Here is a 15482-nt window from a genome sequence, read left to right as displayed (position 1 = left end):
GTCTCTCACTTCAGTTTTTAGGTGGAGCTCCTCATTAACATCTGCACAATTAAGACCTTATTCCTCCTAAAACCCTCCCTGCCTAAAAATTTCATCCTCAGTATTAAAAACCTCCAGTAAAAGGCTCTAGACACAGAATTTTTTTTTCAGTTCAGCTTTTTATCAATACAGAACAACTGAAGCAGCTGACACCAATACCAGCTACATCATGGTTTCAATTGAGTGTTCCGTGGCCAGGTTTTGCCAAACACAAGGACATCATTTACAGGACAAGGACATGAATGGAAAGTTCTCCCAGACTGGAGCTCAATACATTGTAACAGCCAGTGGTAAACATCAACTGTGTGGGGACCCATAGCAACCCACACTGACATACAGAAACAATAAAGAAGCGTTTCATGGCACTCGATGCTGCTCACAGAACAACTCCCATCAAATCTTCTACTGCAGTCCTTCTCCTTAGCAGTCAACGCCCTTCATAATTGCAGCCAAAGTCTTTTGTCATATCTACTTGCATATAACTTATTTAATTGTGTAATCCATTACTTTCTCATTATAAGAAGAAAAGGTCATGCACTTCCCATTAAATGTATTAATCTAGATTTAATTCATTTGATGTTCAGCATTTAAAAAAAAAAAAAAAGTTTTAAAGTCAGCATTACCAAACAAATCCTACTCACTGTGTACCTATTTGTACAGCAGAAGCTCTGCTGTAAGGAGGAAAACAGAATGGCTACCCTTACTTAAGTGCTATGCAAAATAAATTACATAAAATGGCTGTTGGTAAAATAATCAGAGTTAGCACCTCACTTTGTAGCTATTTGTAATTTAAATTCTTTTTGTTTGTCTACAAGGGTTCACAGGAGTGAATACACACAAATGTCTCTCCCTGACAAGTGCTGTGGTTACAAGTGAGCTATGTTCATTTATACAGGCATGAGCAGGAGCTCAATCTTTGATGAGTGGCTCATGATACAGATACACTGAGGAAAGCCAGCAGCCAAGGTCACTGTTATTTATTATAACAGCATAACAAACTACCAGCACAGATCAGTTGCTGTATAAACTAAATGAAAACTCAGAGTTTGAGCCAGCCAGGCCATAGCAGGAAGACAGCAGAGAGGAACACAACAGTGCTGTGTGTCACAACAAGGTAACTAAATAAAAGCACTTAATAGAAATAGCCTGGCTTTGCCAAACAACTAAACTAGTCTTTTCTTGATTTTTCTGCCTAAGAGCCAAAGATCATATGGAAACCTACCCTTTGCTTCAGAAATAACTTCAGAAACCTCACTTCACATATAGCACATGGTGGGGCCTAACCTCAGCATTAGGCTCCAATGAGCAGCTCTGAAATTTTAAGGCTGATGTTTGGCCTCTTTCCATATGGGCCCCCCCACTATTCCCAGATGAGGCTAAAATCTGGAACAGGGCTCTCAGATCCGCACTCCCCAGCAAGGGAGTGTTCCACCACTGGAAGAACAGATGAGGGGACAAAGGAAAGAGTTGCATGGATGCTGTATAAAAGGGTGATTTAACAGCTCCTCAATACACTGACTGCTGCACCAGCCTCTCCAAAATTGTCCTTTAGTCTTTATGAATAGGAGTTCACTTTCTGAACTTGATTCTGTTTGGCAAGAGGCATTTGTATCACTTAATTCCATCTGCATCCTCAAATACAGGGTTAGGCAAAGCTGAAGATCTTGTCTCCTAAATAAAAGTGCATTTTGCACATAATAAATATTCCTGATATTCAAACCATAGATTGCAGTGCTTTCAGTCTTACTAATCTTGAATGAGAAAATAGCATGAAGTCTGAATTAAGAAAAAATACTCTGGTATGTACAAAATATATACCAAAAACCTGCCACCTAAATCATACAAAACTAATCTTTATAGGCTGCTAATCCGTTTATAGCCTCCAGGAGATCCAAAGCAGTTATGCAACAGCACAAGAAAATGGCTCTGCAACATCTCTAAATTATTTAATTTCTGTCCTTGTATGCAAGACATGTTTTAGAAAAAGTGTTTACTTTCTTCCACACTTGAAGTTAAAATATTCTAATCATATATATAAAAATCTGAAGACCAGTTCCTCTGGTAGCTGCAATGCTTCCTTCATTTGCCCAGGGTCATCAAAAGCATGAACTGATTTCTTTTCTCCCAGCTTTTACTCTAAGAAATGCCTACAGAGCAATAGGAGATCCTTTAAATACACTTGGTTGCACAATAAAGGTGGGGTTTGTGTGAGTTTTTGGTTTTTAATTTCACACACTTAAGGTTTCCTAATTACAATTAAGCTCTAATAAACCCAAGTGAGAATACTGCAGCCATTTTTATTGAATTCTACCAAGGCTGCTTTGCACCACCTTTCCTTCTCATTTCAGGGTAAAGGAACACCCTACAAGCAGGCATATGTGGGCTGCATGGTCCAGATGATGTATCCTGTAACACAAATTACAGCCATAAAATTACCAGAGAAATCTTGCCATGTCTGTAGTGAAATTGTTAGAATTCAACACTAATTCAAATCCTGAGCAACAAGGAAAGTGGTGCAAGGCAACAGCTCATTTAGAAGAAAGCCTCTGCATTTTAACAGCATGATACCATGTTTATAGGCTGGTAACACCAGAGCTTAGTGCTTTCAGGGAAAACAAAATACAGAACAATGAGAATGTGTGGAAGGAGGCTCAGTGGGGAAAAGAAGAAATACAGGTTGAACCTTAACCACAGGGCTACCACAGAACTCGGTTTAACTTGACCTTGGACACAAACAAGTGGCACTGGTTGCTCAGTCACCCACATCTGCTTGTGGAACTAAGCAAGGCCACACTGCTGGAGGTATCAACTTAGGAATTAAGGCTACCAGAACAGGCCTTGTTCTGGTTCAAAGGTGCTCCAGCACTGATCACCTTCTGCCATAAAAAGTGCTGGGAGGGAAAGAATTGTGTAAGGATCTATTACGCTCCACCAAAAAGACATCCTGCAAACCAGTCGCCTTTTAAAGGAAATTTTTTTGAAACTGAAAAATGGCTACTTAATTCTAATTTAAATGTACAAATCATACCTAAATGCCCATACACACACACATGCAAACAGTTGCCAATTCCAGTGAAACTAATAAATACTTAAAAAAAAAATAAGAAGTTCAAAAAAGTTCACAAAATAAACAAGTAGAGGATAACCAAAATTACCACGATGCACATGACTACAATGGGACACTGTTCCAATGCACAAATAGCATGCCAACTGTGTTGGGAATACTTTAAGCCATCCACTATCAGCAGTAACAGCAAGAAACCCATGATGCTGCATGCTGGCAAGAAAGAAAGAAAAAAAGGTGGTAAAAGCAAAAAGCTGAGGAAAAGAAACCATAATGCAAATGCAAACAAAAGAAACCAAGTCACAACAAACATCTCTACCTGAAGAGGTGCATAAACAGCTTGCCAGACAAGCATGCAAAAGCACCAATTCCTTCAAGCCACATTTCTTTTATCTACCATTTTTCCACTCCAAATCTGCCTAAAGCCTCACATACAATTCTCAACCATCTCCTTTACTACTTCAACTAAACTCACTGTTCCAACTCCTCAGATCTGAACACGGAGAAATTTTATTTGGGTGTTTTCAAGGAAATTCAATTGAATACCTGTTTGTGTTGTTGATCCAAGATCTGAGTTAATTCACTGTCTGGATATATCTGTCTGACACAGAAATGGAGAAACTGCTGATTTCTACAAGAAGTACTTTTGGGACAAGTGCTTTTCTATACGATCTGTGATGTTTACATACAAGAATTGAAAGCTTTTTAAAACTAGTTGTTAAGACACAGCTGTCTAGTTCAGCTGTGACTGTTTTGACCTCTACAATCATCCAAATGTCCCTTTGTCCTCTGAAGTGATCTGGGCAATGAGATTTTTCCCAAGTTGCCAGTATTCCTGTGAGATATGGATATCTCTACTCTCATCTTCTCTCCTTCCTTCCTTCAACAGAGTAGGTTTCTAGACAGTTTAGTTACTGGCTTTTCCCAAAGACAAGCAATATAATAGCTTGTATCAGAATTTACAGAGCAGGAACTATAGATTTTCTATTTTTCCTTTAAAAGAAAGGCAGTGGTTTAGTTGGCTTCTATGCAGTATAGCATAAAATAAGCAAACAACAAAGGAAATAGGGTGAAAAATGGATGAGGAAGGAGAGTAATGGAAGTGGAGAAAGACAATTTAAGCAAAACAAGAACAATCAAATGCTTGTTGTTGGCAAACATATTCCCTGACATGAAAAGGAGCAAAGCAAATATGAGCAGATCTGACTGTTCCCCAAAAGGTAAGAAATACAAGTCATATAAAAGAAAGTTTGCCTCCTGACTTCCTCCTGCTCAAACAAGCCTTGGCCACCACCCAGTGGAAGTCAAACTCCACTACAAGACTTTTACATATAATTGCTTCAGGAGGCACTAACAGCCTCATGCATCGAGTAGCAGACATGTAATTGGAGTAAAGTGCTTTAAGTGCTCTCTCCGGTGAATAACAGTCTAGTCCTTAATTTCAGCACCAGAATACATGCACTTTGACTGTTCTAACACAATTTTCAAGGATGGTAATGGTCATAAAAACAACTCTTAAAATGACATCTTGAAATTTTGTGTTTATTTTCCACCAGTGACATCCCATCTTCTTCGGTTTACAAGTCCAGGAGAATTTTAAAGAAATTTAAGTGCCTGCACTAGAAGCTCAAGCTGCTGTCTGAAAGTCAACCTCTGGTCCTCCTCTATCACTGGCAAAGGAGTTGCTAAATGAAATACTGCTGGACAACTTGAAGGGAGAACAAAAAGCACTCTTTGCCTCTCTGATGCTGTGTCACTTTAGTAGTACTGACAGTAAGGAGAACTTATTTTATGAACATCTGCATTCAGATAAACAACAGAAATTTCAACAGATTTAGTCATCAGCCAGAAGATACAGGTGACCAGCTGCATGTCTGTAAGGTGCCCTTGCAAAAAAAGAAATTTGTAAAATTAGCCACTGTGCTTTACATTCCTAATTCCACATTTCTTCCAGAAAATATACTTCCTTGAAAAGTCAGTTTTAAACAGCAATACTAGAAATGACCACCAACACAACCATCTGGATCACGTGTTTAAAGATCATGCACGTTTTAAACAGTAAAGATTTTTAAATGATGCAAAGCCAACATCTAAAACTGCTGAGGATACATACAAACTATATTAGTATAATTCCACATATTATTTTAGTTCACAGTCTTGTAAAATAGCTGCATCACACAAGAAACAAGGCAGAAAAAATAGTTTAGTTGATTAAAACATGAAGTGCATTGTCTGAAATAGCTACTTGTGTATTCTTGAAGTACAAGAGAAAAATCCAAAATTCCTCTGAAACAAAACACAACCAAAAGAAAGACACCATCAGAAACAGGAAAGTCAAGCTGAACTACGTATTTCTATTGTTTTGGCTGTCAAAAGGCTCATTAACAGGAGAGACCAGACGATATTTAATAGATTACTAAGGTAGTATAATACATTTCTCCACTATCACCGAAGACTATGTAAAATAGGTAAGTAAATAAAAGATACTGATAATAAATTTAATAACATTTAACTTCAAAGATAAATATCAGATAAACATTTAAAAATTTATGGCAAATGCAAGATTCAAACTTTACTAGTTTTCCCTGAATACAGAAAAGATTGGGAAAACTACAAGAACTGCAGTTTAAAGCTGGTGTTAATCACAAAGACACACGCAGATTCCAAATTTGCCAATATTGCTTTAAAATTAAGGTACAAGACCTTTATCTCTGATTTAAGGCTTTCAGCTGCTGTAAAGTCTATTAAACTTCCAGTGCTAAAAATCCAACTCAGGACCCCTCTGCCCTTCCCTTTTCAGGACACCTTATATTAAAACACAGGTGAGAAATTGTCTCAAGAACATACCTGAGGGGCTTCAAGACTTGAAGGTGGCCCTGGCTGTCTTGTTTACAAAGCACTGGATTAATAAACTGTTTTCAGCAACATATTTTTAATATGGAACTTTCACTGGTAAGCACTTCTGTTTATTAAAGTCAGACACTATAAAAATCTATCCATATATAAATATTGTTTATTAAGCATTGCATTATTCATGTAGTCCTACAGGAAAAAATTACAGCAAAGCTGGAAATTCTATCCATATCTTGTGAGCATTTATAGAATTTAGCTGCTGTTTTAAATAACAGACAAGGAAAGAATTTGCATCGAGGAATTTTGGAAATCAGTGGTGTATACCAAGAAAGTTCTTCTCATTATGGTCTTAACATCATCCTTGAATTAAGGAAGAGACTGTTGAATCTACACTGGATCTGGCTCCAGAAGAATATGTAAAGTCACACAGATTTAGGTGAGAGAGCTGTTCAAGAACCAGCCATGATGTGGACACCTTTCATCATGTTCCAGGCAACAACCCAGAAAATACCAAATGCCTTTTCTTCTTTTTGAGGGTGTGTCAGAGAAGTACCTTCAAGGACAGTTTCTATGTACAGCTGTCACAGCCTCCCTTCTCCAAGGTCTCAACAACCACAGCTTCCCAGTAAGAGGTGTGCTTATCACACAGCCCCCCATCTCCAGAATCACAGGAAGAGAGGAAACCCACCTTGGGTTCCTGTAGGAAAAGCACTGGAGTTCCAAGCCATCCTCTGGAGGCTACAGTTGCAAAGTATGGGCTACCCTACACTGGTCAGCGCTCAACTAGAAATCAGCACAGAAAGCAGGAAAAATCCATGGTTTTCTTTATGCTAAACAGCCCTGGTATTGACAAAAGCAGCTTACTGACATCCAAAATTAGCAAGATCCCCTTAACACCCATGTTTTCTGGCTGAGCATTTTAGGGGCTTTATCAGTCAGAAAATGTTAAACAAGTCCCTTCCTTCTCTGCTCTGAAGGGAACAAGGAGCTCCTTAATTCAGTGAGAGAAGCCATGGAGGAAGTGAGCCAGAGAAAGCTACATCAGACATAAACAGACATCCACTTTAAAGTAACACGAAAGTTATTACCTCTTTTAATATCCTACTGCAGCTTACCCTACTAGGGCAGGAAAATCTATACAGCCTAACAAAGGATGCCAGATGGAAAATTCCACTGAGCTTAATTAGCTCACTGCTATTCCTGGATGACTGATACTGATGCAATTGCAAGATGAAGATTTTTTTTCTTTTTTCCTAACATGCATTTTTACTTTAGTTCTTAAAGGTATAATTCTTGCTCAGTGAAAAAAATAAAAAACGTACAAGACAGGAAGCAGTGCTTTGATTTCAGCTGAGAAAACTAAAATAAACATTATTTTCTCAGGCTACAGTGAATACTTAAATGAGCAGGCTAGTGTTTTTTGTGTCTGTACCACATATAATAGTTTCATATGTTTTAGATTAAATTAGGAGAAAAACAGTAAGACTCGAGGTAGTAAAGACAGTAGAGCCAGACATCTCTACGGAGTTTACATGGCCAGGTTTTGGCAGCCTGTGGGAGGGACCCCAAGCTGGAGAAAGGGAAGTGTGAGGGAGTCCTCACCTCGGGAGAAAGAAGCAGCAGAAACGATGAACTGATCACAACTCTAATTCCCTGCCCCTCCCTGTGCTGCTGGGGAGGAGGAGGTAGAAAAAAAAATGGGAGTGAAGTTGAACCCATGAAGAAGGGAAGAGTGGGGGAAGGTTTTTTTAAAGATTTTATTTCTCACTATCCTACTTTGATTTAATTCATGATAAATTCAATTCATTTCCTCAAGTCAAGTCTGTTCTGCCCAGGATGGTAAGTGCTGAGTGATCGATCCCTCCCTATTCTTATCTTGATCCAGAAGTCTTGTTTTGTTTTGTCTCCTCTGCCCAGCTGAGGACAGCACACGGTATCCTACCAGGATCAACCTGCCACAACACATGAGCAAAGCTGAATGTCTAGAGAATGTTCAGAACCTGTAAAAGAATATTGCTTGAAGACAGTGATTAATAAAACCAAGATTAAGAGAGTGCAGAAAATTCTAAAAAATAAAATAAAACCAAAGGCTTATGAAGTTCCTATGAAGAACGAATGAGGCAGCCTCACTCAAGCAGAGATAAGAGCAGACAAATCAGCTAGATTCCCAAGGATTAGGATGAAGGCATTTTATTTTTATTCTGTGTAAGGTTAAGTAATGTTCCCTTCTACCCCTAGCAAAAACATACCACACAGAAAGGCTTGTCCAGGCTAGTTTGAAATCAAAAAGGAAAAAGCTCAATTCCAGCATCAAAATACACTTTACTTTGGCTTTCGTCTTCCTGTTTTTTAAAATTAAACTTCCCTCATTCATGCTGAGGGGAAAAAAAACCAACACACAAAGACATTTTGTTACCAATGTTGCTTTAGCTACCAAAATTAAGAACCAATGTGGCTCAAAACAATTAGCATCCTGTCAGCTCACCATATCAGAAGTTACACCTAAGTGTGCACAGTATGAAATCAAACAACTGTATCCCACTGCCAAAGTGTCTCGGCAAGAAGACACAGTCACCATTCCTTGCTGTTGGTAGCCACAAGAAGACTCCTTGAGTCTCACATTTTCTGTCACAAGGTGGGTGACTTACGTCACCTCAATCGTCCTTGAATTTTCTGTGATAATCCACAGTATTCTCAAACAAACTTCCATCTGAAGGCATTTTATGTTCTACCAAAACAAAGGCCTTAAAACATAAATAAGTTAGGAACACACTTTCTGCCTTCTGAATCAAGAAAATTTCCAGTAAATTCTGTATTTTCCACAGAGAAGCTCAACACAACCTACATGCACATGATTTTCTAGGCTGGAAGATAAACTAACTCTATCAAGTAGCAAACTACAAAAATCTTTCCCAATTCTTCCCCTACCACAGTTTCAAGTGGAACTTTTCACTGATGAAATGTACTTTAAAACATCCATAAAAAAGTCTACGCATCTACAAATAACTGAAGTTGTTGGGATAACCCCCTCACTGCTGAAACACAACCATGGAGACCTCTGTATTTAAGATTTAAGAGACAGGACTCCTGTGATCTATGTAACGTGGTGGTGTGGAGCTGATGTTAAAGGACACAGCTGCTCATATTTGTCACCACTGTGACAAGATGCCTGAGACAGCACGTGGCTGAAGAGCAGTGACAAAGAGCAACTTCTTCTGAAGAGAAAGTCAAGATTGAAACTTAGCTTGGGGAAAAAAAGATGGAGAGAAGGTAGAACAGGAATGCTGTGGTGAGAAAGGGGAAGCAACTGATTAAAAGGTGAAAGACTTACACCTACTGTGCCTGGAAGAAATTCTGCTGGACAGATTGTACAGAAATTCAGGAAGAGGGTAAAACACAGGAATATGGAGCAAGAGAAATGGAAACGCTGACAAGAACCAAAAGAAGAAACAAATATATGGAAAGTGTTTGTACTCCATAGGAACAGATCTGCTAAGAACCAGATGAAACAGGTATTTACTTGTGATGAGTAGTTCTGACACAGCCCAATACTGTGTGCAATAAATAATATCTACAGAAACTGAAAAATTAAGTTCATTAATGAAAGAATAAATTATCACAACAATGCTACACAGGCAATCTTTATTCTGACACTTCTTAACTTCTGAAAGCTAACCATAGCAGCTTTACCAAGTTAATTCAAGGTAAATTCTGCCATGTTTGTAATTTTTAAAAAAACATTTTGTCACATACTTTCCTACAGTTAGCAAGGATAAAGTAAAAGGGCTCTGAGTAATCACAAGAAAAATTCTAATTAAAGACTATGGAGATAGGGATAGAAAAGAGAATAGAATCTTAAGAGGAAGAAGAGATCCCATACATTTCATAAGTAGGGCCACATGAAACAACCATCTCTTATCTGTAACCAAAAAGTACAAACACTAAGAAGAAACAAAGAAAACTATTCAATTAAACACCCAGAAGGTCTATCTCTTACAAGAAATTAAAAATCAGGATTTGACTAACAGAAGAAGCTATTTGACCTGAAGTTTGGTCCATATCTAATCAATCTACAAAACAGTCTGGATTCTCAGGCAATGTAGTGTTTCAGACACTTTGAAACCTTGGTATTTAATCCTGTATCTGAAAGGTTTTATAAATTCAAGTTAATAAAATTACCAGTACATGGTATTTTTCAAAGTGCTTTGCTATTAGCTTAAAACCAGTAAACAAAACACCAAAAGAAGAGGAAATTCATGAAAGGAAAAGTGCTGATTTTACACTGTAAAATATTTTTGGGTAAAAACTCCCCAAATTTATGCAGTGATGGAGAGGAAAATATTTGCGCAGTTTTCAACAGCATGAATTAACATTTAAAAAACTAACAATGTGTGAAGAGTTGCAAATATCTAACTCTGCATATGTGCAAGTTTCTTACCAGCTACTGGTAAATCCAGCTTTGCTCGTTTCAATTCTGATATAGAATTTTGGAGCTGCTCTATTACAAAGTCATCTTCATAGAAGAAATCCTTGGCTAAAGACTCCTGCAGAAATTCTACAAGCTCTTCCATTTGTAATTTCATCAGATGCTCTATATAAGGAGAAAATAGTACATAATACATTAAGATATCTTGATAATGAACACTCAAAAATGTACTTTAGTCATTAGGTGCTTTTGTTTTCAAAGCAGAATGAAAAACACTTGTTAATTAGGCAGATAACAGATTTCAACAACCAGAGATCTAAAAATACATTAAAAATTCACTTGCAAGTCACCATGGAAATCCTTTCTACACGTTATTCTCTACTTAGAACAGTGCTTTCCAAAACGGGGCATCTGCAGAAAACTAACTACAAGTCATCCTCCTTCAGCCTTCTCATCTCCAGCAGCTTCAGGTCTTTATTTGTCAGCCTGCATCCTCAACTTACAAACACTGCTGTAGATCAGTACAATATACATCATCTCTCTTATTAGGAGCTCTGAAAAGCAGAAGAACATTTTAAAAATCACTGTTTACAGTACCCTCATTCAGAACTGAATTAACTCCCAATGAAATGATGATGGCAGCTCACTTCAGAACTGTTGCTTCAGGCTCTCTGAAAATTCAGGTCACATTTTGAAAGTCATTTTACAGTTATCAGACTATTTTTCTTTCTCTTACAGCAGTAAGGTCATGTGGATTGCAAGGCTGTAACTGCATACCTATGTCACTTTTTTCATCATTTGTATGTCATCCAAAGTTTCAGAATGTATAATTTTAATATGGAAATCACAAAAAAAATGTTTTGGTGCTGTAATAAAAATGCTCTTGGCATGTATTCCACAATGACACTTTGACTGGATAGCTATACCATCCACATTTTTGAGGGTAGACAAGAAACTGGAAAACAAATCAGAATCTGTCTTCTGCCAGCTTCTCATCTCCTCTCTTGCTGTGAGGTTCTCTGTGTTTGATCATGGAGGAAGTTGCTGTGTACTTGCTAAGCAAGCAAATCCACACTCAGACTTTTTCCTCAGGCCTTCCCATTAAAAGAGTGGAGAATAACAAAAAACTTCCAGGTAGACGTCTATTTGCAAATAAAGAAAAACCAAAATGCTAAGCTCTATGTTTAAGCTAATGTTTAGCTTTCTCAAGTGCAGTAATGTAAAAAGTAACCTTTTCCATTTTTCAAAGCAGTTTGTAAACAAGCTCATGGGAACACCCCAGTGAGACAGTGAGGTAGCATCACCACAGTTCAAGAAGGATAAACTAGCAAGGAAATTACAACATTGATTCTGCAGGCCCCATGAAGACCTCTCTGCATTTACAGAGAGTCAAATGACTTCACTCAGAAAACCAAAATCCCACAGGAAGAGTGTCTCAAACTCGAGCTATAAGTTATCATCCATAGAAATGCTCAAGTCTATTTAGAAGCCAACATCCACCTTCAAAAGCTTTTTGGGTCCTTTGGAACTTAGGATGCTAAGTCACTTTGGTGAACCAAGCATAGATGCTTTAGACAGTTCTATCCAAAATCTCGATTTTTACCTCACCTGAAGTCAAGAGATGAAGGAGAAGGTCACACAGGCAGACTAGAGAAATTCTGGATTTTAATTACATTCTTGGACGAACAATGGTATCACCACATAGACTGGTGATTCCTCGTTGCTGAGGTATTTGCTGGTAGATTTTCAGCATTTAGTGGCACACTCTGGATTCTTTGTGTGCTTTTTTAATTAATTTAAATCCTGTGAGGGCTAACAAGCCATTTCCAGACCATGGAACTACCACACTTCACGCCACTGTTTAGTCAGCAGTACAACTCATTTCAGGTCCAAATAACTTTTTGACACTAATAAATACTTTTCTTTGACAATCACACTGCATTGGACCCAGCTGAGATGGAATTAATTTTCCCCACAGCTGCCCTCACAGTACTGTGCTGCACACTGGTGTCTAGAAAGGTCCATCTTGCTTTCTCCTTCCCCCAATCCTGCTGGAGGAGGGGAGGGATAGAGCAGCTTGGTGGGCACCTGGATCCAGCCAAGGCCGATCCACAACATACATACATTAATAAAGCAAAGATTTTTAACTTTTTGTGCGTAAGGAATGAAAAATATCCCTCAGAAGCAGCATAAGGCAAATGGGAAACTAAGATGTTCACACATTAAGGTCAAACTACACAAAATCAGATCAAAACTAGCTGAACGTCTGTTTAGGTTTCAAATGTTTGAGGAATTTCTTACTTCTGTGCAGTTTCAGAATTGTGTAAGACATAGCAGTGAGAATCCTCTCTCCTTCAAGTATGTAGATATCCCATATCCTGAGGCTTAATGTAAAGGGAGTCTGCAATGACAGAATCAGGCAATGCTGTGAAAACAGTCTGCCCCAAGTCACAATTAAAAACTGCAACAGAAAGAAAAACACACTCACACGATCAAGAAAACACTGGAAAAACCACTTGGTTGTGTAAAAGCTGGTGGGCATATCCTGGGAGTCCTGCAAACAACACAACAAAGAAGTTGAAAAATATTTTCAAAAATTCAAGTAATGAATTGAACTGACCATGAAAAAACATTTTCCCCGTGAGGCCAATGTAGGCAATGGTCAATAAAGAATTAATTAAACTATATAAGACATTGTTACTTCAATCCAATAGATGCAATTCTGGTTTTTATAGCTTTTCTTCATCAATTTCACCACCTGAAGAACATGCACTTGGAAATGCAGAAGTATTAATACATCCTAGACTTTTATCATGTTCTTGGGACAGAGGTAGCAGAGGATAAAATCCTCTCTCAAGAAAATAAATCAATATTCTGGAGCAACCCAAGTTCAGGCACTAGGTCCATTAAGTCTTTCATCTCTCTGTAGCAAGGCTGCCAATTTATGCCAAAGGCTGAAAGGACTTTGTTACAAAAATATATATGCACCAGAAATGATTGTAAAACAACCAAATTCTTTGACCACTGGGCCTCAAAAACAGGATGTAGGCTGATATGGAATTTTATTTCTGAATTAAGGGGCCTAATTTCCCCTAGAGCACTGATAATCCACGTGGTATGACACCCATTCAAAGATTGGTAAAGCTTCTCTGCAGCTTCATGGAGCTCTTCAAAGTCCTTTGCACAGTTAGAGGAAAAGTTGAAGGAAAAGCTGAGAAATTAAGAAATCCTGAATTTAACTGTGGGATAACATCATATTCTATGCTTGCCAGATTCAGCTTTTCCAAAAATTATGGACCAAATTTAAGAACTTAGTTATACAAACACTGAATAAGCAACGGGCCAAATCCCTTTGGTTTATGTGCAGGCTTTACTTTTGTCTTTCAGGAGTTAACATTGACTCATTTTAGTGACACACAAAGAGATGAGGAAAAAGATGTTGCAAGTGAGCATCTCTAACACTACCTTTTAAGAACTGGAGATGAATTCTGGCAGTACCAATGTAGTGTGAAAGGAAATTCTTAATGACTACTGGAAGGACATTTTTCTCCCATGAGAAAAATAATTTACATCTTAGAATAAATATAGCCAATATTAGGAAAAAAAAAAAAAAGGCATATTATTTTCTATTTAAGAGTATTAGAAAAGATAAAACTCTGCATTTAGCTTCATGAAAATAGAAGTATTTTAAAAGAACCACTAACCCCTCTTATAAAGGCTCTTTTTTAAACAGAGATTAAAACTGGTTGTTCATAAAAGTCACCTCTGTCCAGAGATGAACCACAAAGCTAAACACACAAAAAGCCCTTGATAAAATGTTCTAGCATCAGCTCGCTTACAGCAGCTCACACAAGGCCAAATAGAAGAACCACACATTGTCCTTAACTCAGAGGTCCAGAGTGAGACAGACATCCAAACTACTCACTCTTAGGATCCAGTTTTACCGTAAGTCTGCCAAGGTGCACCATAACTTTGTCTATAATGAAAACAACAGCATATCTGCTTCTTAAAGCTTTTCATTTTTTCCTGAGGTTTGAGTATTCTTGATCTAGTGGGTTCACCTGAACTGAAACAAGGCAGAAAGCTGTAAAGCAGCGTTGCTTGTATAGTGAAATAAATACTTACCAAATGCTGCTTAAGTTTGGACAAAAACTTCTTCAGTATTTTGTCATGATGTTCCTGAAACCTCAACAGTTTTGGAAAACCAGGAATAAAAAAACCTAAGAAAAGAAGTTGACCATTTAACAAGCATTTGTACTATAAAAATTACATTAAAAAAGGCATTAAGACTCCAAGAACATTATCCTTCTATAAGACCACTGAATCTGAACAGATATTCATAACAATATTTTGATGTTTCCATACAGATATGCACATCCTCCTGCCTAAATAGCTACAATCAATAGTAGTGACTATTACTAGATGTGTGACTTAGTGACTATTATCAGATCAGAATGACAAGTGACAGCAGATCCATCAGTGCTACATTAGCCAACCCAATGTAAGATCATGTGAAAACCGTATTTATAATTATTCTTTAAAAGAAAACAAAACAAAGAATCACAACCCACACCCACTAAAATTGAAATTATAGGCCAGAAAATTCATGATAGAAGGGCAAACAGCATCGGTATCTAGTAGAACTGTCTGCATTGAAGAAAAGACCATAAAAAAAAGACAAGAGGGATATTCCAGCAAGACATCATTATTATATAAGTAAAGACTGTAAACTCATACAACTGAAACAATGGGCATAAAAAACCCTATCTAATAGGTTTAGTGATCATACATGGAAAAGGAAAGCTCTAAGATCCCCTTCCAACTGAGGTATCAGCAGAGTTAAAAAATGGCCCAGAGCAAACACATAACACAAGGCAAGAATCACAGACAGACACTGGGTTATATAGATCTAGTACGGCAGTTCCCTATTCTTAGGATGAAAAAGGTTATTAAAAAACCCCAAATATCTTTTAAGCAGTATGAAAACTGGAAGAACAAGTATAGACCCATAGCAGCCATGCCACTTAAAAAAAAAAAATGACTAAAGAAGTTCCAAACCCAAAAGCAAAGTCTTTCTAGTTACCAATTGTGTAACTCAGT

The 15482-nt window shown here is 37.7% G+C and overlaps 1 protein-coding gene across 3 annotated transcripts in view; it reads right to left on the bottom strand.

The window, feature by feature from the left end:
- Nucleotides 1-15482, bottom strand: part of USP6NL (USP6 N-terminal like) — a 110498-nt gene that overhangs the window by 4072 nt on the left and 90944 nt on the right. For all 3 annotated transcript variants that reach the window (XM_008638381.2, XM_017740389.1, XM_008638380.2), the window contains 4 exons: nucleotides 14508-14602; nucleotides 12871-12936; nucleotides 12684-12783; nucleotides 10395-10547 (listed from right to left, as the gene is read on the bottom strand). In XM_008638381.2, coding sequence (XP_008636603.1) covers nucleotides 10395-10547; nucleotides 12684-12783; nucleotides 12871-12936; nucleotides 14508-14602 — 414 coding nt within the window. The remainder of the gene's footprint in view (nucleotides 1-10394; nucleotides 10548-12683; nucleotides 12784-12870; nucleotides 12937-14507; nucleotides 14603-15482) is intronic.

The sequence above is a fragment of the Corvus brachyrhynchos genome, unplaced genomic scaffold (assembly GCF_000691975.1).
Source record: "Corvus brachyrhynchos isolate BGI_N302 unplaced genomic scaffold, ASM69197v1 scaffold307, whole genome shotgun sequence".
NCBI classification, from domain to species: Eukaryota; Metazoa; Chordata; class Aves; order Passeriformes; family Corvidae; genus Corvus; species Corvus brachyrhynchos.
This window is presented reverse-complemented; position numbering and strand designations above follow the sequence as displayed.